At 41.6% G+C, this 23,493-nt stretch overlaps 1 protein-coding gene across 1 annotated transcript; it reads left to right on the top strand.

Moving 5' to 3' along the window:
* The first annotated feature begins 564 nt into the window (after positions 1-564).
* Positions 565-23,256, top strand: hnrnph1l (heterogeneous nuclear ribonucleoprotein H1, like). Its single transcript, XM_038795710.1, has 12 exons — positions 565-757; positions 3,296-3,426; positions 12,181-12,336; positions 12,778-12,921; positions 15,494-15,632; positions 19,093-19,265; positions 19,670-19,750; positions 19,835-19,947; positions 21,069-21,204; positions 21,283-21,363; positions 22,104-22,208; positions 22,321-23,256. The coding sequence occupies exons 2-12, from the start codon at positions 3,336-3,338 to the stop codon at positions 22,428-22,430; spliced, it is 1,329 nt and encodes a 442-aa protein (XP_038651638.1). The 5' UTR covers positions 565-757; positions 3,296-3,335; the 3' UTR covers positions 22,431-23,256.
* The last annotated feature ends 237 nt before the right edge of the window (positions 23,257-23,493 follow it).

Raw genomic sequence — 23,493 nt, 5'->3', positions numbered from 1 at the left:
GCTGTTTGTTTGGAAACTGGATTGTTGTTTGGACCTGGAGGGGACGACAGAGGTCGGCAGGGGCGAGTGATTTTAAAAGGATGAGGATCATTTGAAAATCGAGTCTTTACCTGATGGGGAGCCAATGTCACTAAATTGGCTGGCTGCGGGTGGTAGGTGAACGGGACTTGGTGTGAGGCTCTTAGCATCTCTGCCCAATGAAATGTTGCCTCAAAATAGGCAAGAACGTCCCGACAAATGCCTCAGCCTTAACATTAAATGCTACGGTTACGACATAGGTACTGAATTTAAGTTCCTATATGTGCTCCACAAGGCAAGAAATAATAATTGGAGCAAATGATAGGCAGGCGTTTTTTTTGGTTACAAAAGTATTGATTGCCTATATCACTAATTTGCTCAAAATCGTCTCAACAAATGTTTTGTGGCGGAAGAGGAGCTTTAGAGGCGACTGCTGCGGGCGCTGAGCAAGGTGGGGCGAACACTGAATAGAGCGGGGGCGTGGCCCGCGTCGCGCATGCGCTGAAGCGCCGGCGCCCAGCGGTGCGCAGGCGCGGCGTCGGCGGCGGGGGATGAGCCTTGCGCAAGCGCGGTGGTGGTGACGTACGCTTTCCGGTCGGCTCAGGCGCCCTCCATGCGTTGAAAAGAAAAGAAACGGAAGGAGACGCGCTGTTAACGGACGTGCTGTTGTCGTTAATGTTATAGATCGAAATTAATCTTTTTGCTGAGGTTTCCCGGAGCCTGTATTGTCTCCTCTCTGGTGAGTAGTTTCGCTCTGGGTTTGTTTTCGGGGTCTCCTTTCCGAAAGCGAGTGCGCGGTCTGTCAGCGCGTGCGCGCGGCCTGGGCCTCGCCGCCCAGGCCTCATTTTCCCGGGTGCGCCTCGGCCTTTTGTTTTCCTCCTTTTAATCGACGGCTTCCCTCCGCCGGCGCCTGTTTGCGGGTCGACATCGTGGGCTGTGCTGCCCCTGGAATATATTTTCGCCTACTTCTGGTAAACTGCGGATGCCGCTGGGTGCCGCGTTGAGGCCTAATTCGCCGCTCCTCTCCCCCCCCCCCCCCCCCCCCCCCCCTCCCCGCCGCCTGTTTCCTCCCGGGGTTTCCACAAAGCCGACATTTGCCCGGTTTTGTATTTCCCCTACGCGACCAGTTTAAAAGTGAAGTACAGTGGCCTGATCGTGAGGAGGTGTACGACAAGCGATTGAAGGCGACGGTATGTTTTCTGTTTTATATTCAATGACAATGTGCGGTTGTGTAGTGGTTGGATTTCCCTACTGCGAAAGTCGATGGGAAATAATTGGCTGAAGCCTGAACAACAACTGAGGTAGCAATAGACAAACCTAATCATTTTGGTGAGTAAATGGTGACTAAACAGAATGAATCCTGAATGGGTACTTCCACGTCTAAAAGCTACACTCAGGTGATGTTTACGTTGCAAGCCATTTTAGAAGTCACTTACCTGTTTCAACATATGCATTTACGAGATTTAAGAGATTTTAAGAGTTTGGGAGATTTTTTTAAAGCCAGAGGATTTTCTATGTACTTAAGATGTCTTTGGTAACTGGAAATCATATTTTAAAATTGTCCAAGGCAAACTTTTGAAAATGTAATGTTACAAACTCTTCGGAGATACGATTATGAAACTGCTCTTCGGAGGCCTGCGTCACATATAGGCAGTATTCAGTTATTGGAAATTTATTTTAAAGATAACATTTTTTTGAAATAAAATGTTTATTCATTGGACCAGCTGTGACCTGAAATGTGGTTTTATGCAGGATTGTACTGTTCAGAACCATCTAAGCAGGACAGTTGAGGTCTCTACAGCAGAGATTTGGCACTTGCTTGGTTAATGATCATATACCTTCACATCTCCCCTGAAAATACCTATTTTTGCAATAAAATCTTATCTTTTCCTCTGCTTTTCCTTCCCCAAGTCAATTTGAGGTTTGAGCTCGCCTTGTAATATCACTAACTGGTCAGCCAACTTGCAATCCTAGGTTTGCACTTGGAAAGTTTCATGGCCTATGTTGGTTAACGCAGGATACTTAGTCAAATTTGCCTTGTCCATTTGAGTTCAGAGAAGGAGAAAGCTTTCAACTGGCAAATTATTGTGATTGATGCATGTTGGGAGGTGGGGGGGTGAGAATTTTACAGTTGTAGTGTAGTTCTGTGTATTTTCAGGGGGTGGGAGAGTGTGAATGACATGGACCAATTCTGTCTTGTATTCTCGGGAGGTATATTCATTGAGCTCCTAACTGTCGTGGGTGCCCATGACTACATAATGCACCAAAAACATTTAAAACAATTCCATATAGAGATTCATCGAGCCATCCCTTATTAAGTAAATAACTTTTTATAGTCCAGTTGACTTTGTCAATGTCATTATCTGGTTACAGGAGGAGAGGAAGAAAGAATGTCAGCTGTAACTCAATGGGTAGCACTCTCCTTTTCAGTCAACGTAGTGATTTCAAGTCAAACTACAGAGAATGAACACAAAATCTAGACTGCCTCTGTCACTGAGCTAAATCGTTGGCTTTTAAAGCAGGCCAGCAGCACGGTTCGATTCCCGTACCAGCGTCCCCGGACAGGCGCCGGAATGTGGCGACTAGGGACTTTTCACAGTAACTTAATTGAAGCCTACTCGTGACAATAAGCGATTTTCATTTCATTTCATTTGAGGAGTGCTGCATGATCAGAGGTTCTGTCTTGAAATGTTAAACCAGCATAGTCAGTTGGAGTATGGCACATTTCTGAAGTGCCAGTTAGTTCTCCCTTGCATTGTTATCAATATTTATTTATCAACCAACATCGATTTATTAAAAGGTTAAATGGTCATTATTGCTGTTTTTAGGGCAACACGGTGGCGCAGTGGGTTAGCCCTGCAGCCACATGGCGCCGGGGTCCCAGGTTCGATCCCGGCTCTGGGTCACTCTCCGTGTGGAGTTTGCACATTCTCCCCGTGTTTGCGTGGGTTTCACCCCCACAACCCAAAGATGTGCAGGCTAGGTGGATTGGCGGCGCTAAATTGTCCCTTAATTGGAAAAAATTAATTGGGTACTCTAAATTTAAAAAAAAAATTATTGCTGGTTTTATATGGGCATTCTGTGTGCGTGTTACCTGTTGGCTGGGAAGTACTTTGGGCACATCCTGCAGTTGTGAAAGAAGCTATATAAATGTGACTTCTATATCTTCTCAAGCTAGAGATTCAGCACAATTAATCAGTCTTTGAAAGTCAAGTGCTTATATGTCTAATATATTTACAATTTAAATGCAAAAATTGTTGAAACTGTCTCTCTTCAGGATTTTTAAGAGGAAGAAATACTATCAACTGAAAGGAGTCATGTCTAATTCAGAAAGTGAAGGATATGTTGTCCGTGTCCGTGGATTACCCTGGTCTTCTGCTGCTGATGAAGTGTTGCGCTTTTTTTCTGGTATGTAAAATGAAAGGGATAACAGAAGGGATCAGAAAATTTAAGCTGAAGGTAGTCAAAGTATCAACTTCTTGTACATTACCATGTCAAGTATCTATTTCACATTGATTATGGTAAGATTCTAAATAACTGATCAATTCTGTTAGGTTTTAATAATTAACCTTGTGTACAGTGTACATCAACCTTAAGAATGAATGCTTGATACATCAATGATCTTGCAATGAATATTATCCTATCCAAATAATTCTGTGACATGTTGATAAATATTTTGCACATTTTTATATCTACATTTTTTTACATCGTCTCCAAAGCTAAGATTTCAAAGTAATTGACATACCCTGCAGTACTCGTGCACTACTGTGTGCGACCTGTTACTTTGGTGCAACTTGAAGTTTGCAGTGACCAATTTACATTGCTCATGACTCTATTTTTAAGTTACCTGCAGTTGAAATAATTAATTTTTAATATAATTTCTGAAAATGTCCCGAGAGAGACCTGAATGGCGCTATCTTTGAGGGTAAGTATTATTGCTGTTGATTTTTGCTAACTTCTATGTACTGAAGAGTGAAACTCCCTTTAATCAATTCCACTCAAACTTTAGGGATAGAATCCGCTTTAAGATCATTGAGGTTCAGTTTAAATACTGCTCGGTTTCCAAATAAATGATCGTAGTTGCTTTTCCCAACTTTATGTTTTGTCGCCACTTTTCATAACATTTTAAAGAATTTGAATTATGCTGTCCTGCAGGTTACAAAAATGCAGAACAACGACGATAAGTTTACATATACAGAATTCTGACTGACTCTCCCCCCCCCCCCCCCCCCCCCCCCCCCCCCCCCCCCCCCGGACATGCATTCACGCAATTATACTCTGAAAGCCCTATTTCTTAATTATTTATGGGTAGCTGAACAGCTACAATACATCCCAAGTAGGTAATGTGAAAGTCTGCCCTAAATGTTATCAAGTTTGTAGGCTTTGATCCTGTCCTCGCTGGGCAATTGTGCCTGATCTTGTGCAGTTGAATCTATTGAGATGTAAAAATGGGCACTTAAATCATGATTGGGCACGGTGAACATAGACTTATGAAAACAAATTGTTTGACAAATCTGATAACCATTTATTGTAACTAAGTTGGATACGGTGCACACCAGTGGATGTAGTGTATTTGCTTTTCCAAAACATGTTTGATAAGATGCCACATGAGGGCATTGAGCTATGCTCAGACTCATTGCAACTTGGTAATATGGTGCAGTGAGGTAATTAGGAAAGGTAAATGGTAAGTCTAATTCTGCTGTTTTTCAGTTAAAAGTGCAGTGTGTAGCTTCATGTCTGATTGGCTGAAGCTGCCCCCACCCTAATTGCTGAGAGGCAGTTATATCAGTCACCTGAGGCCTGTTTAGGGGCACATGGGTGCTCATTGTATTCTTCTCTTTGAAACTTTAGTGTGAGTCATCCTGGTTACCTGAGGTCTGTATAAAAGACAGACGGAAAGCGCACTCAATAAGCTTTGCGCAGGTCAAAGAGACACAGCCTGAGTGAGTGAGACACATCCAGAGTGGGAATTGTAATTTCGTGCAGTGAGGTAATTCGGTGCAGAGGGGGAGAAGGTGCTTTTTCCCCTACTGTTTTGTGTTCTCTCTTTCTTCTGGCCTGTAACTTTTTTAATCTGCAAGGAGAGAACCAGAGAGCATCTGATAACCTGGGAAGGTAAGTGATTTGTATTTATTTTTATGGGGGGCGGGGGGGAGATTGGCTGGTTGGGAATCTACACTAAATTTAAAAATTAAGCATTGTTAAAATAATTAAATATAATTACGTAATAATAATTTAGAGGGGTGTCTGAGCCAAAGATCGGAGAGTACTGTATTTAGCTTTCACATTTATAGTAGAAATCTAGTGCTGGGAAACATAGTTAACAGGAACTTTAAAAAAAAAAAAATTTTTAAATTTGAATTTAATTTACTAATTTATTGACGCAATGTCAACTGGAGGGGTGCAGTGCTCTGACTGAGATGTGGCGGGTCCGGGAGGCTTCCAGTGTCCTGGATGGCTTCATCTGCAGAAAGTGCACCCAACTAGAGCTCCTCACAGACTGCATAGTTCGGTTGGAGCAGCAATTGGATGCACATAAGAGCATTCAGGTGGCGGAAAGTGTCATAGATAACCGTTATATAAATGTGGTCACACCCAAGGTGCAGGCAGAGAAATGGGTGACCACCAGAAGGGGCAGGCAGTCAGTGCAGGAATCCCCTGTGGTTGTCCCCCTCTCAAACAGGTATACCCCTTTTGGATACTGTCCGGGGAGGGGGGGGAAGGAATAGCCTATCAGGGGAAAATAACAGCAGCTAGAGCAGTGGCACCACGGCTGGCTCTGATGTTCAGCAGGGTGGGTCAAAGCGCAGAAGAGCAATAGTCATAGGGGACTCAATAGTCAGGGGCACAGATAGGTGCTTCTGTGGACGTGAAAGAGACTCCAGGATGGTATGTTGCCTCCCTGGTGCCAGGGTCCAGGATGTCTCAGAACGGGTAGTGGGCATCCTGAAGGGAGAGGGCAAACGGGCAGAGATCGTTGTACATATTGGCACTAACGACATAGGCAGGAAGGGGGCATGAGGTCCTGCAGCAGGAGTTCAGGGAGCTAGGCAGAAAGTTAAAAGACAGGACCTCTTGGGTTGTAATCTTGGGATTACTCCCTGTGCCACGTGCCAGTGAGGCTAGAAATAGGAAGATAGAGCAGCTAAACACATGGCTAAACAGCTGGTGTAGGAGGGAGGGTTTCTGTTATCTGGACCACTGGGGGCTCTTCCGGGGCAGGTGTGACCTGTATAAGAAGGATTGGGTTGGATTGGATTTGTTTATTGTCACGTGTACCGAGGTACAGCGAAAAGTATTTTTCTGCGAGCAGCTCAACAGATCATTAAGTACATGGGAAGAAAAGGGAATGAAAGAAAATACATAATAGGGCAACACAAGATATACAATGTAACTACATAAGCACTGGCATCCGATGAAGCATACAGGTTGTAGTGCTAATGAGGTCAGTCAATAAGAGGATCATTTAGGAGTCTGGTGACAGTGGGGACTCTTCAAAGGACGGGTTGCATCTAAACTGGAGAGGCATAAATATCCTGGCCGTGCGGTTTGCTAGTGTCACACGGGAGGGTTTAAACTAGTATGGCAGTGGGGTGGGTACCGGAGCAATAGGTCAGAAAGTGAAAGCATTGAGGGAGAACTAGGGAATAGGGCCAGTATGGCTCTGAGGAAGAGCAGGCAGGGAGATGTTGCTAAAAACTGGTGGCCTGAAGTGCATATGTTTTAATGCAAGAAGTATTATGGGTCAGGCAGATGAACTTCGAGCTTGGATTAGTACTTGGAACTACGATGTTGTTACCGTTACAGAGACCTGGTTGAGGGAAGGACAGGATTGGCAGTTAAACGTTCCAGGATTTGGATGTTTCTGGTGGGATAGAGGGGGATGTAAAAAGGATGGAGGAGTTACAGGTTAGGCAGAGTATCACCGCTGTACTACGGGAGGACACCTCAGAGGGCAGCAAGGCTCTATGGGTAGAGATCAGGAATAAGAAGCGTGCAGTCACAATGATGGGGGTTTACTACAAGCCTCCCAACAGCCAGCAGGAGATAGAGGAGCAGATAGGTAGACAGATTTTGGAAACGAGTAAAAACAGCAGGGAGACTTCAACTTCCCCAATATTGACTGGGATTCGCTTAGACGGGGCAGAGCATGTAAGGAGCATCCAGGAGGGCTTCTTAAAACAATATGTAGACAGTCCAACTAGGGAAGGGGCTGTACTGGACCTGGTATTGGGGAATGAGCCCGGCCAGGTGGTAGAAGTTTCAGTAGGGGCGCATTTTGCAAACAGTGACCACAATTCAGTAAGTTTTACAGTGCTGCTGGACAAGGATAAGAGTGGTCATAGGGTGAATGTGCTAAACTGGGGGAAGGCTAATTATAACAATATTAGGTGGGAACTGAAGAACCTAGATTGGGGGTGGATATTTGCGGGTAAATCATCATCTGACATGTGGGAGGCTTTCAAATGTCAGTTGAAAGGAATTCAGGACCGGCATGTTCCTGTGCGGAAGAAGGATAAATACGGCAAATTTCGGGAACCTTGGATAACTAGAGATATTGTAGGCCTCGTCAAAAAGAAAAATGGAGGCATTTGTCAGGGCTAGAAGGCTGGGAACAGACTAAGCCTATGTGGAATATACGGAAAGTGGGAAGGAACTTCAGCAAGGAGTCAGGAGAGCTAGAAGGGGTAACAAAGTCATTAGCAAATAGGGTTAAGGAAAATCCCAAGGCTTTTTACATATAGATAAAAAGCAAGAGAGTAGCCAGGGAAAGGGTTGGCCCACTGAAGGACAGGCAAGGGAATCTGTGTGGAGCTAGAGGAAATGGGCGGGGTACTAAAAGAATACTTTGCATCAGTATTCACCAAAGAGAAGGAATTAGTGGATGTTGAGTCTGGAGAACGGTGTGCAGATAGCCTGGTCACATTGAGATCCAAAAAGACGAGGTGTTGGGCGTCTTGAAAAATATTACGGTAGATAAGTCCCCAGGACCTGATGGGATCTACCCCAGAAACTGAAGGAGGCTAAAGAGGAAATTGCTGAGGCCTTGATAGAAATCTTTAGATCCTCACTGTCTTTAGGTGATATCCTGGAGGACTGGAGAATAGCCAATGTTTTTCCTTTTTGTTTAAGAAGGGTAGCAAGGATAATGCAGGGAACTACAGGCCGGTGAGCCTTGCATCAGTGGTGGGGAAATTACTGGAGAGAATTCTTCGAGACAGGATCAACTCCCATTTGGAAGCAAATGGACGTATTAGTGAGAGGCAGCATAGTTTTGTGAAGGGGAGGTCGTGTCTCACTAACTTGATAAGAGTTTTTCGAAGAGGTCACAAAGATGATTGATGCAGGTAGGGCAGTGGATGTTGTCTATATGGATTTCAGTAAGGCTTTTGACGAGGTCCCTCATGGTAGACTGGTACAAAAGGTGAAGTCACACGGGATCAGGGGTGAGCTGGCAAGGCGGGTACAGAACTGGCTAGATCATAGAAGGCAAAGAGTAGCAATGGAAGGGTGCTTTTCTAATTGGAGGGCTGTGACTAGTGGTGTTCCACAGGGATCAGTGCTGGGGCCTTTGCTGTTCGTAGTATATATAAATGATTTGAAGGGAAATGTAACTGGTCTGATTAGTAAGTTTGCAGACGACACAAAAAGGTTGGTGGAATTGTGGATAGCGAGGACTGTCAGAGGATACAGCAGGAGTTAGATCGTTTGGAGACTTGGGCGGAGAGATGGCAGATGGAGTTTAATCTGGACAAATGTGAGGTAATGCATTTTGGAAGGTCTAATACGGGTAGGGAATATAAAGTGAATGGTAGAACCCTCAAGAGTATTGACAGTCAGAGAGATCTAGGTGTACAGGTCCACAGGTCACTGAAAGGGGCAACACAGGTGTAGAAGATAGTCAAGAAGGCATACGGTACGCTTGCCTTCATTGGCTGGGGCACTGAGTATAAGAATTGGCAAGTCATGTTGCAGCTGTATAGAACCTTACACTTGGAGTACAGTGTTCAATTCTGATCACCACACTACCAGAAGGATGTGGATGCTTGAGAGAGAGTGCAGAAGAGATTTACCAGGATGTTGCCTGGTATGGAGGGCATTAGCTATGAGGAGCAGTTGAATAAACTCGGTTTGTTCTCACTGGAACGACGGAGGTTGAGGGGCGACCTGATAGAGGTCTACAAATTATGAGGGGCATAGACAGAGTGGATAGTCAGAGGCTTTTCCCCAGGGTAGAGGGGTCAGTTACTGGGGGGGGGGGGGGGGGGGGGGGGCATAGATTTAAGGTGTGAGGGGCAAGGTTTAGAGGAGATGTACGAGGCAAGTTTTTCTTTTTTTTTTTTTTTACAGAGGGTAGTGGGTGCCTGGAACTCGCTGCCAGAGGCGGTGGTGGAAGCAGGGGCGATAGTGACATTTAAGGGGCATCTGGACAAATACATGAATACATGGATCCTTTTGGCTTTACGGCATAATACCCCAGTGTGGTAATTATGCAGACTTAGTCTAAGCTCCTGGATGGCTTCCTTTTTAAATCTGAGGAATGTTCACTTTCATTTGAATGTTTGTTACAAAATCATATTTGGATCCAAATGACGTCTGTATGAATTTTGCTTTCATATTTGGCTATTTTTCTTCTTGATTTGGTTCGAATTCTTAGCTTCACGCTAAAATATCTTTCTGTAGTAAATCTCAAGGCTCCAGACAATTGCATACATTGCATTTATTTTCCATGGGTTTCAAATGCCAACTTCATTCTTTTGTTTCTTTTGGATGTGCTTATGCAGCTAGATAAACATAGGCATGGCTCCCTAGATGCTTACACATGCCCTGTTTACCTTATGTAGGATATGGATTTTTGTCTGGGACTTGCTTTTTGTTTTTTCTTCCCATGATGACTTGATGAGAATTCATTTTCTTTTGTATTCAAAGTAGAATGGGACTGGAGCTCCGTTAATATTTGTCAACTGCATTTGCTAAGTTATATGTTCCGTTACTTAGACTTGCTTATCAAATTGATAGTTGACCAGAAAGGAAGATATTGAGGTTTTCCACTCTGTTACAGTCCCACCTGATAGTACTGGACAGACCGGTCCCAGAATGGAACCCTAGCTCAATAGAATATATTTTTGTTTAACAACATGGACGAACAGTCACAGGGCTGTCAATTAACTTTTAACAAAATAATAAAGCATTTATTAAATATGAACAGATTACTGTAGTACAATATGCCATCACCAACTAGTATCTTCACGGATGTACACCGACTTCAAAGGATGACCCAAATTACAAAATATACTATAAAAATCTCGGTAAGTAAACAGCCCACATAAACCAACAGGCCAACTGTGGTCAGGCGCACCACACTGAATCCAAGTGACAGATGCCATCCAATGCCTCCACCAAGGATCCATTTCTAGGATTTCAATCTCTCCTTTCAGTATTCTTCTGCCCTGGATTGCCATGTGCATCGAAGCTTCCACACACACACTCAGGTTCCCAGCATTGCCAATAGAACACCACTGCTTCACAGGTTGTGTATTAGGATGGTACCAGATGTCTGGCTTCTTGCTAGCTGACTTCACGAGGTCGTGTTCTTTCAGCTAACTGGTATCCTCTCTGCCCCTTTAGGTGACTTCAGTAAAACAGTACCTTGTTCTGATTCCAGTTCTTAGTCAATTTGACGTCAGTCTTCTAGGTGGGCAGCATTGTGGATAGCACAATTGCTTCACAGCTCCAGGGTCCCAGGTTCGATTCCGGCTTGGGTCACTGTCGTGTGTGCGTGGGTTTCCTCCGGGTGCTCCGGTTTCCTCCCGCAGTCCAAAGATGTGCAGGTTAGGTGGATTGGCCATGATGAATTGCCCTTGGTGTCCAAAACTTGCCCTTAGTGTTCGGTGGTGTTACTAGGTTATGGGGATAGGGTGGAGGTGTTGACCTTGGGTAGGGTGCTCTTTCCAAGAGCCGGTGCAGACTCGATGGGCCGAATGGCGGCCTCCTGCACTGTAAAATTCTATGACTTGCTTTCTACCACTTACTCCATTATCTTGCCCCTCCGCCGGCAGCTTCTATTTGAGCTGCATTCTTCTCGGATACATGATTACAACGGAACCACAAGTGCTTATGCTTTTTAGTATGGTCCCTGGTTGCTAAGCAATAGTATAGTCGTTGTTTAAACCCCATTTTCACATTGTAAACCCTTTTTATTTACAACGTAAGCACAGTTCAAAGTGACAAACTCCTGCAGGCACCTAAAGTTTTAACCCTTTCAAATACAGAAGTGCAAAATTAAACTTAGTTGAAGCTACACCTTTGTTTCTAATATCCAGAAATACAAATATAGTTAAAGCTACCTTTTTCCAGACCTCTGATAATAGTTTGCCATTGGGACAAGAGGCCATTCAACCCTTGAATCTATTCTGCCGAGATCAAGTTGATTTTTCTTCAACTCCAATTGTCCACAGTTCCAGTTTCCTTGATTCCTTACCTAATGCAAAGTTGCCGATCTCGGTTTAAAACGTTTATTCACACATCCAGAATCTTTTCCGAAGTTCTGAAGAGTCATATTGGACTCTTCTCTCCACAAATGCTGCCAAACCTGCTGAGTTCCAGTATTTGTTTTTTTTCTGATCCCCAGCATCCGCAATATTATGCTTTTAAATACAAATACATAATTAGGTTGGGTCTGTTTGACCTAATGATGCACAATAGCAGATTTACTTGCCAAACTTTTGTTGAAATTTGTGGATTAAGTTTACAATAGAGTAGCTGTAAAACTGTTACCTAGTGTTTGGGAGCACAAGTGGCTAGCACTGTGGCTTCACAGCGCCAGGGTCTCCGGTTCGATTTCCCCGCTGGGTCACTCTGTGGAGTCTGCACGTTCTCCCTGTGTCTGCGTGGGTTTCCTCTGGGTGCTCCGGCAGCCCAAAGACGTGCAGGTCGGGTGGATTGGCCATGCTAAATTGCCCTTATTGTCCAAAAACTTTAGGAAGGTTATTTGGTTACGGGGATAGGGTGGAAGTGAGGGCTTAAGTAGGTCGGTGCAGACCCGACGGGCCGAACGGCCTCCTTCTACACTGTATGTTCTATATATGTTCTATGTTTGCTATTTTTTTGAGTGCTTATAGAAATACTTGTCTGCTTAATTTCTCTATATTCACATTTCAGACTGCAAAATCTTAAATGGGGCTTCTGGAATTCATTTTACGTATACCAGAGAAGGTCGTCCTAGTGGGGAAGCATTCATTCAACTGGAAGCTGACGATGATTTTAAAGTTGCAATGAAAAAGGACAAAGAAAGTATGGGGCATAGATATGTAGAAGGTGAGTTTGTAGGTTGAGGCAGGTGCTGAAATGTTCACTTTTATGTGCGGCATATATGATATGAATCCGGTTTATCTCACTTGGCTAGACAGCTGGTTTGTGATCTAGAGCACGGCTAGCATTGCAGGTTCAATTCCTGTACCGGCCGAGGTTATTCATGAAGGCTCTGCCTTCTCAACCTTGTCCCTCACCTGAGGTGTGGTGATCCTCAGGTTAAATCACCACTAGTCAGCTCTCCCCCCTCAAAAGGAAAAGCAGCCTATGGCCATCTGGGACTATGGTGACTTTAATTATAGGAGCTGTTAAAATGTAAAGCAAATAGATTCAGCAGCTACATATTTTATTCCATATTCCAGTTTGCAACTTTTCTGAAACGTTTTTCAGATTTAATTGTGTTTACTTTTCTGAAGTGATTTCTTAAACTTTTTTTTGAAAATCTAGTATTTAAATCTAACAACATTGAAATGGACTGGGTTTTGAAGCACACTGGCCCCAACAGCCCTGATTCGTCAAATGATGGCTGTGTTCGCCTTAGGGGATTGCCATTTGGCTGCAGCAAGGAAGAAATAGTACAGTTTTTTACAGGTATAAAAAACATTTTTTTCTGTAAATACAATTTAGTCAATTGGGTGTTTAAATGCCCCATGTCTAATGAGTATTAATTTTAAGGCTGAATGAACTAATGAAATTCATTTCCCGTTGATGAGGTAATGTTTTCTGTTTACATTTTAATTTGACTTGAAAATTTTACAACTTGGTAGTTTAAATGAGATACAATACATTAACTATGCAGTCAAGTTATTAACACCCGCTGATGCTTAATGAAACAAAGTTCCTCCACATGATACAAATTTTAATTTTGCTCTGTCTCAGAACTTCTGTTACTTTAAGTTGCTGCCATTTCATGTATTTTCCCAAAGCGTAAAACAAGAGTACAACAATCTTTTCTCTGCTATTGGGCATCACGTGCTGGTTCAGAGCAAAATTAAGAGATTATAGTAGTTGATAAAACCCATTTTAAAAAACCTCTGTTATAATCCGAAAGAATTTACTTCTCCACCAACTATGGCAGTTTTGGAGCAGCAGTAAATATTCCTATTAAAATAAGACCGTAATCCTAGAGTATTTGTGATTGAAATGTTGGAGCTATGTACACCTGAATTTTAGCCTTGATCGTTGCCATCTTGAGAATGTTTAAAACTGCTTTGTGTCAAAATATTCAAGTGAACAAACTCCAGATGTGTGCTTGCAGTAAAACATTTAAAGTATTGCTTCTGCACAACGTTCTTCCATTTGCCTTCTCCATGATCAATTTGTCTGTCCACCTTCATAATTATACTTATGGTGCAGTGCCTTTGTTCTGCTCCTCCACTTGCAATGCAGGGAAGCTCCAATATACCAACCAACTCTATTCTGGATTACTGCAGGTTTTAATATGGTTTTTTAAAAAAATCATAGTTATTGAATGCGTCTATATTCACTCCTCCCTTTATTCCAACCTTCCTCAGCTCAAACCATGCTTGATCATCACCCCCCCCTGGGAGATCAGGTTTTTAATGTCATATAGAACCTATGATTAGTTACTTCATCCTGTGTGTTCTTAGGCTCATCTAATGTTTGCGGATGGATTTTTGAAATGAGTTTAAATAGTCAACTGAAATATTTGATATCTATAGAATTTTGGTACACTATTTGGTTGATGACTTTGCATGGTTATAAATTAATCAACGTTCAAATGCAGCATGGAGCACATGGGTGATGCAAGATTAAAGTTGAAATGTCAAATACTGACCTGAGCTTCAAAGAGCAACAAGTGGAGGCTGATTGCTTCCCAACAAATGGGGAAAGAAATTATAGGAGAGCACTGGCTCAGCTTCTGGCGTCTGAGAGCAGTGACTTCATGGATCTCCTCCCTAGGAGTGAATGGTGTGCTTGCCTGCAAGGCATTCGGCTTGTAGGGAAAACCTACCTAGCCTACTTTTAACTAACTGGCATCATTTTTGGGGCTAGGTGAAGGGTAGGAAGTGAATATTGACAGTTCTGCGTGACATCCCTACTTGTACAAGACTAAACTTAAGGGCAGCACGGTAGCATGGTGGTTAGCATAAATGCTTCACAGCTCCAGGGTCCCAGGTTCGATTCCCGGCTGGGTCACTCTCTGTGCGGAGTCTGCACGTCCTCCCCGTGTGTGCGTGGGTTTCCTCCGGGTGCTCCGGTTTCCTCCCACAGTCCAAATAAGTGCGGGTTAGGTGGATTGGCCATGCTAAATTGCCCGTAGTGTCCTAATAAAAGTAAGGTTAAGGGGGGTTTGTTGGGTTACGGGTATAGGGTGGATACGTGGGTTTGAGTAGGGTGATCATTGCTCGGCACAACATTGAGGGCCGAAGGGCCTGTTCTGTGCTGTACTGTTCTATGTTCTAAATCTGACACCATATTATGCAGCCCTGAGCAGTACAGACCAGAAAAGCTCTGTTCAGTCTATCGTTTTATTCAACAAAAGCTGCTGGGACAGCTGAGTCTAGCTTCTGTGCCTGTAGGGTGAATTTGTTAAAGTTGAAGATTTCCACTCCTGTTCGCCTTTCATATGTGGACGTCAGGTGAGAACAGGTTTGTGCTTGACTGTGATGGCCCCAAAATCCAAATGCACACTTGGATTCCCACATGGAGAAATTGCTACTTTAGTGGGGCACCAAAGCATGGGAGCTGATGAGCTGCTGAAATTGAGGGCGGGAGGTGGATTTTGGTTTCTTAAGTTAACCAAATTTTTACAGCTGCCTTCTGAATGAATTTACCGGGGGGGGGGGGGGGGGGGGGGGGAGAGAACTTGACTGCCTAGTTGCATTGTATTCTTGTGGATTCTCCGAACACTAAAAATATATGGGAAGTATAACTGTTATTTTAAATAGTAATTATTCTTGCTTTGTTCTAGGGTGTTATGTGACGCAAGTAGCTGTGCTTCAACCCAAGAAGATTCCTGTTGTTGGTTCTTGAATATTTGTACACGGCATGGTTGTCACAGAACACTTTAGTGCTCTTTTTTTCTGTAATTTAACTTGCAGTAGTTTACGTTTTATAAATGCAACGTCATAAGTAATAATTAGGCATGTGCACCCTTTAATTCTGTCCCCTACTGGGGTTATTTGTCCTTGGGTTGAAGGGTTGGAAATCGTGCCAAATGGGATAACATTGCCGATGGACTACCAGGGGAGGAGCACGGGGGAGGCCTTCGTGCAGTTTGCCACACAGGAAATAGCTGAAAAGGCTCTAAAGAAACACAAGGAAAGAATAGGGCACAGGTGGGGATGGATGGATGAGTCACTTTTCTTATGGTATATGATTGATTGTTATCTAGTACAAGTGCTGTAGTGTGGCGAATGTTTCACCTGAATGTGTTGTTTGGGTTTTAAATAAGATTTATCACAATTCACAGCTTTTGATACCATAAGAAAATGTGATTAAACACAATTTAAAACCTCTAAGCACATTGTTACACTTTTTTAAAATTGTTAACATTTTTGAGTATTTGTAGATGAAATTCAAATACTGGTAATCTGAAGAGCTACTTGCCATCATAATCATTGTTCTGCGTTTATACCACTAACGTTCGAAACCTATTTGATTTATTGGATGTATCTTCATAAAGTCGCCTACTTCACACTGAAATTGTACACGTAGATTGCTTGTTGTGGCTTAATGCATCATTCAAATTACAAGGCTGTTTTTTTTTTTTAAAACTACTTTTGGCAAATAGCTTTTCAACATGGTTGAGCTATTAAGTTAACTATTCAAAAAAAACATATGCAACTTGCTTCTCTCGTAAGTGCAGACAAGTACACAAGTGTTTTTTGCACAGTATATTGCAGCAATTGCCTTTCATGTCTGAGACCCGTATTAGTTAATTTAGTGTTGATAGTTGGGATAAAGGTCTGTATTTCTGGCTATGAAAGGAGAATTGCTTTTGTTCTGGTTGCCTAAAAATTCCCTAAAATAAGCAACTGGTTTGAGGATACAACACTTAATATTTGCATATATATATTAGCTAAAAAAACTTATAATGCTAGTAGAAAAGACTTGCAAAGTGCAGACCCGTGCAGTTGGCAGTATTGTTGGTTTTCAGGCAGATTGACAAAGTAATGTGTAATGATAGCATTATGTTGCCCCTGGCCTGAAACAGACCTAACATGAGAAATAATGTGAAGTTGTCACTATTACCTCATTAGAAAATATCCTGTGCACATAGAAACTTGATGTCCCCAAATTGTTTGGTCTCCAGAATACAAATAGGATCATGGGAGGTTTTTTTTTGTATTCACCGTTGCTGTCTCTGCCTTTCCTAATTTGTATGAGGCTTCATTCTGCACTCATCTTTTTATCATGCTGCAATCCTGATTGCAAAATTGATAGGGGGGACTATTAATTTGAAGTCATGCAATTTCTCAATTTTCAAACTAATGATCTTGAGCATATGTATTTTGTTTCAACTGATTTATCCTGCTCTAAAGGCAGACGTTATGGACCATTTCTGATGGCCAAGAGGCGAAAGGAGTTGTGTCTGAGTAAATTAGAATCTTTTATCAATTTTAAATAAGCCGGCAGCACGGTGGCACATCATTACTGCCGACGGCGCTGAGGACCCGGGTTCGAATCCCGGAGCTGGGTCACTGTCCGTGTGCACATTCTCGCCGTGTCTGCGTGGGTTTCACCCCCACAACCCAAAGATGTACAGAATAGATGAATTGACCAGGTTAAATTGCCCCTAAATTGGAAAAAATAATTGGGTATTCTAGATTTATAAACAAAAAATAAGCCACGCAACAAAGAGCTGATTTTAAAAACAAAGTGCTGGAATTGGATTTCCGACTTCCAGCATTTGCAGTATTTTTTCATTAAAGAGCTGATTTTGACTTTTGGTAACTTCATAGATTTTACAGTGCAGAAGGAGGCCATTCGGCCCATCGAGTCTGCACCGGCTCTTGGAAAGAGCACCCTACCCAAGGTCAACACCTTCGCCCCATCCCCATAACCCAGTAACCCCACCCAACACTAAGGGCAGTTTATCATGGCCAATCCACCTAACCTGCACATCTTTGGACTGTGGGAGGAAACCGGAGCACCCAGAGGAAACCCACGCACACACGGGGAGGATGTGCAGACTCTGCACAGACAGTGACCCAAGCCGGAATCGAACCTGGGACCCTGGAGCTGTGAAGTGATTGTGCTATCCACAATGCTACCGTGCTGCCCTCTGTATAAGACGTAGAAAAACTTGTGGACCTAATTTTCAAAACAGTATTGTCACTAAGCTTATTTAATCAATTTATTTGACACATTAATTGGAAAATGGGAATGGAAAGTAAAATCACGATTCAGCAATATTACTAAAGTATCACTTTGAGTTGATTGTATAGATGCAATCCATATTTCACTCCACCAAAACAAATTGAAGCCTCTTTGAATTCTTGCAGGATCAGTTTATTTTGCAACAAATCTTTCCATGGTGTTGGACTCTCCCAGTCCATTAGTGACTCTGCTCAGGATTTACTGCAGATATCCATAAACCATTTGAGATTAAATCGGAGCAGTCATTCCTTTTACAATCCATAAACTACACTGTTTTTAGGCTAGGTTGAACTGAGGTGATGGGCAATGTTAGTTGGATACATGAATGCTTACTGTTGGCAAGAGGGTTCTGCTATGTCACTTGACAGCAATTTAATAATTTCCCCCCATGGAACTTTTAGTCACCCCACCAATTAGTAAGTTTGGCTGTAGATGTATATGCTTTTTCTTGGGTCCCTGTTGTCTCAAGAAAAGTTGTAACTCGTTCTGCTCGTGCTATGACTTCCAGTGGAGATAATTCTTTTTGGCAGCCTTTGTGATCCAAAACCCAGGCATTATTTTTATTTAATAACTGGTGTTTATGTTCCAGGATTGTTGCTAAGTAATTCCCCACTGCCAGTTTCAACACACCATATCCTATTTGTATGTGGAGTTTGAACAAACATTCACTAATGTAAGGTCACCTGCTGTAGATATGATCTTATTCTTTGAATGAAATTGCACTTCCAAATAGAAAGCTTCTGTCTTTTGCCCTTCTGTATTTGACTTATTTGCTAGCCGAAGAACAGAAGTTCTGAGTGAGGCATTATATAAAAACAAATGAGGAAATGATCTCAAAAGAACAGTGTCTTGAGTGATTATTTTCATACCTACATCTCCCCATATCCAATAGTTGTCTATTTTTGTGGAGGTTGACCATCATTCATAAAATTAAGAAAATTATCTAATATGGTGAGAATGTAATTAGTTTGAAACCTAGTTAGCTGCAGCTAAGGACAGAATTGCTGCTTAATTGGTTTTTTTTAATGTTTAAAAGCCATGTAAGTTGCATTTTAAGAATGCTTCATGATTTAGTTGCCAAAATACTGACTCAAGGTGTCATGGAAAGTTATAATAACTAAAATTTTGTATAATATTTCATAATCTGGTTTTCTTAAACTTCCGCAATGAACTTTCTAAATATCTGATTTTAAGTGTTTTACATTGAGGACTGTTGATTTTACTGTAATAGGGCTATTCTTAAAATGTGAATTTCAAAAATGAATGAGAATTTTGGCCCTTGCCTCTGAAATATTCATTCATTTGTATGGGAGATGCATGGTTAGGATACTTCAAATTAGTGTGCCATTGTTATTCTTTTAACTAATTTACAAATTAACAACATTAAATGTTTAAATACAATGCATAATCTTTTAGGTACATTGAAATTTTCAAGAGCAGCCGATCTGAGGTGCGCACCCACTATGATCCTCCCCGAAAATTAATGTCTGGTTTAAGACCAGGTCCTTATGACAGACCAATGACTGGGAGATCAGCTTATGGTCTGCCTAGTCGATCATATGAGAAGATGAGACGAGCATATGGTGGTGGTAAGTAAACTGGATAGGATGTTGATCCTGATGTTTGAGTATTTAAATGGTTCAAGCAACTTTATATAGATCAGTAACAACTTCTAGAATAATGCTGAGAACTGAATTTTTTTGACCTAATAGGATTCTAAGCTTAACTCGTGGTCATAATATTCCCATTTTACGTTATTGCTAGAACATTTCAATTCCTTTTGGTTTTAACTCGCCAAAGTAATTGTCTTGTATTCAGTAATGGTGCCTGAATTAGGTTATTATGTGCAGTCCAGTATTGTTGGTTTTAAGTTAAGCATGACCTGTCAATCCATACAAAATACATTTACAATTGAGTTTTATCTGCATGTTGCTGTAGATGTGTTCAGGATTCATAATTGGGCTAATACCATTGAATTACTTAATTTCTCCAGGTTATGGAAGTTATGATGATTACAATGGATACAATGATGGATATGGCTATGGGTCGGATCATGGATATGGACGAGATGGAGGTGAGTTTTTGAAAAACTGGACATTATGATAAAACGTGCAAGTATTTCAGGAACAAAAAATCTAATTGGCTGATATATTAACAGGATTGTCTGCGCAAGGATATGGAAACAGTGATTCTAGCTTTCAGAGTACAACAGGTCATTGTGTACATATGAGAGGACTGCCATTTCGGGCTACAGAAAATGATATATATAATGTAAGTATCTTAATGTTTTCTGTCGTTACTGTTTCATGGAATTTACAGTGCGGAAGGAGGCCATTCAGTCCATTGAGTCTGCACCAGCCCTTGGAAGAGCACCCTACCGAAGCCCATGCCTCCACCCTATCCCAGTAACCCCACCAACCTTTTGGACACTTAAGGGGAAATTTAGCATTGCCAATCCACCTAACCTGCTCATCTTTGGACTGTGGAAGGTAGCTGGAGCACCCGGAGGAAACCCGTGAACATAGAACATACAGTGCAGAAGAAGGCTGTTCGGCCCATCGAGTGCAGCGACCCATTTAAGCCCTCACTTCCACCCTATTCCATGTGGAGAAAGTGCAAACTCCACACAGTCACCCAAGGCTGGAATTGATCCCAGGTCCCTTGAGCTATGAGGCAGCAGTGCTAGCCACTGTGCCACCCATTTGTGTGTGCATGCTGCTAAAATAATAATCCTAGATATGTTTGAGTCCTTGTGGAATTCTTCATTTTACTGAAGAATTATGATCTAATCTCATTATTTTGGGGGTTGCTATCCTTATGAAGGAGCATGTAACTGATACTATCCTAAAGTGCTGTATCTGAGATTCTGGGAAGGAGAGGAAAGAGCATTTCTATGCCTACTACATTGCAACATTTATGATTGTCTTTAAAAGCATACACATTGCTTCCTTCGTTGGACCTTTTAGGTGAACTGATGTTGGTTATTCATCCACTGTGTATGTGTATTTATTAACTATTGATTCAGAGAACCTGTTTCTTTTACTGAGTGAAATCACTCAATCTATGGGCCCTGAGATCTTCAAACTTGGGTAACTATCTTGTTTCTCCTTGCTCTTTTATATCATGTTTGAATTTCGTAGACTTGGAAGAGCTGTTTACCATTGCCACAGTGGATGCATTCTATAACAAATTTCAATAATTTGCAGTAGGCACAGATTTGATTTTGTCTTGGCCTGGGGCTCATTGCTTTTGTAATTTGTAATTCTGTAACTCAGAATGGCACCAATTTGGGACTTGCCTCTCCTTTCCTTTCTTCACCAGTGTAGCAACTGGTTCTCCAAATAACCATTTGCATAAAATGATTTGGAACTGCTTTTATTGTTTTCTTTCAGTTTTTCTCACCTCTGAACCCAGTCCGTGTCCACATAGAGATTGGATCTGATCGTAGAGTGACAGGAGAAGCTGATGTGGAGTTTGCGACCCATGAGGATGCTGTGGCTGCTATGTCAAAGGACAAAGCCCATATGCGTAAGTTGATGTGAAACTTTGCAGTAAATTGCAATGCAACTGTAATATTTTCTAAAATTGTACTTTTTATTTTTTTAGAGCACAGGTATGTGGAACTTTTCCTGAACTCTACCTCTGGAGGCAGTGGTAGTGCCTATGCAGCTCAAATTGCAGGACTGGGTAAGCGAACTGGATGTAAAATCCTGTCATAGTTTGACATTTTTACGTGTTTCATGTCTTGCATGCTTAGTGCAGCTTGTGCTAATGTTAGTTTCCAAATAATGCTGTGTTTTTATGGTGCTAATTGAATTTACTGTGTCCATCAATGTGCAGCTAATATTTTTGTGGAAGCTAGTGATTCGTAAATGTAACTGAAGTTTCTTTAGAAGCCAGAGTGCACATATTGCAGGTAATTTTGAATAATGGGCAAGGAGCAGAATGTTTCAAGTAGAATTTTAATCTTATTTTTTGGATAAGCAGGACTTTAAAAAATAAAATAAAATAAATTTGAGTATAGTATATTATTGCCGTGGTATCTTGATGCAGCGGCCCTTTAAAATTTGGTATTTCTCTGTCCAGAGCCAAACAGCTTTTGAGATTGGCTTGCTTTTTCTAAATGGAAGTTGATGATCAGTAATTTTGTGTACTGGGCAAGGAGGAAATCTTGTGTTTTAAATCTGTTTTCTCCATGGCGTTCTGTTGATGTCAGGCTAGTTTCAGTATCCAATTATAAGCACTGCATACATGAAAAGAACATCTATCCTGAACCAAGAAATAGAACTAAACTGTAGAAGCTTTCAGTCATCCTGTGTAACCATGCTTCACTGTGGCTTCAGTAAGTGGAACAGGAATCAAATCACAGATTACATTGGAGATGGTACTTGTATAAAAGACGTGTTACAAGGGATGTCTGTTTTTAGGAAGCCAGTCAAGCTATGCAAGTCCAAGCTACGATAGTCCTAGCAGTCAGCAACTAAGCGCTGGATATGGAGTTTATGGAAGTCAAGCAAGCTTGAGTGCATATGGTAAGTGACTTGCGGAATAACCAAGCTTTGTATAAAATACTCTAGTCTTGGCAGCATTTTCCCCAAATTGCAAAAAAAAAACACAAATTTTCATTATCAAATTATTTTGCAGGCAGCCAAGCTGGAATTAATGGAAGTTACTATGGCACTGGAAGCCGAGGATCCTTGGGAATAAATGGCATGGGTGGAATGTCCAGCATGAGTGGAGCATGGGGGATTTAACTTTTTCACTATTTAACAGATACCAGTTACCAGCTTAAACTTGGTTATGCTTATGAAACGTGAATTCAGTATACGCATTCCTTTCATTATGACTAGAATTCAGCATAAGCCTTTTCCTAGGTTGAGGAAAGTTCTAGGATGGCACCAGTGTGTTCATCACATGATTTTAGTTTTCAGAGACCGAAGTTTCATTATGTAAAGTATTTTGGCACTAGTTATTGAAATTTTCATGCCCTGTGACCTGTTGCATATGTGCAGTGTACTGCTCTGCGGGCTTGATTTAATACAATTCAGGCACACAAAGTAGACTAGTGCAAGCAACATTGAAAAGATACAATCTAGATGTCTTAACTGATTGTAATAAATATTGTACCCACTTAAATTCCCAGTACATTTTTATGGGATTGGAACCCTTAATTAACTAATTGGCAGTATATTCTGTTTCCTGTTTAAAAAGAAAATGTAAAGTGTAGTTGTGCATAAATATACAACAATTTTTGAAACTTAAACATGACAATTACAAACACTGGTGGGTGTAAACTGAACAATTATGTGCTTATATTTGTTGCTTGACTTCATTTTTTATATTTGTCTAAAACAAGTCTCTGGTTTAATTTTTTTTTTTAGAAAGTCAATGATGAGAAGCATCTTTGGATGCTCTATGGCAAAATAAAAAATTTTAATGTAGAATTTTCTTTTTAGACCGTTATTGTAGGGTTTAATCTTGGTCTTCAACATCTGAGGCCTGAAGAGTCACTTGTTCATATTTGTAAGGTGCAAAGTGAAAATAAACTCACTCAATAAAGCTTTGCCGTTTTTAATTGTGGCGACTTTTTGAAGTTGTGAATTTGTACTGAATTATCCTGGGTTTTTTTTTGGAGCTTTCACATGCAGTAAAATGCAAAGCTAGGCTAGGTCCTATGACAAAGTTGTCATTTCCAGCTCCCTATTTCTAAATAGTTCAAAGATTGAGGGCTCATTGCTCCTCTTCTAATTGATGTGTCCAAATGTATTTTTTATAGCATTTAAGGCAGTGATGCATCCCTCTGCTCCAGCTCCTAGG

This window comes from Scyliorhinus canicula, chromosome 4, assembly GCF_902713615.1.
Source record: "Scyliorhinus canicula chromosome 4, sScyCan1.1, whole genome shotgun sequence".
NCBI classification, from domain to species: Eukaryota; Metazoa; Chordata; class Chondrichthyes; order Carcharhiniformes; family Scyliorhinidae; genus Scyliorhinus; species Scyliorhinus canicula.
Note: the sequence above shows the minus strand (reverse complement) of the source record. Positions and strands in the feature narration are given on the sequence as shown.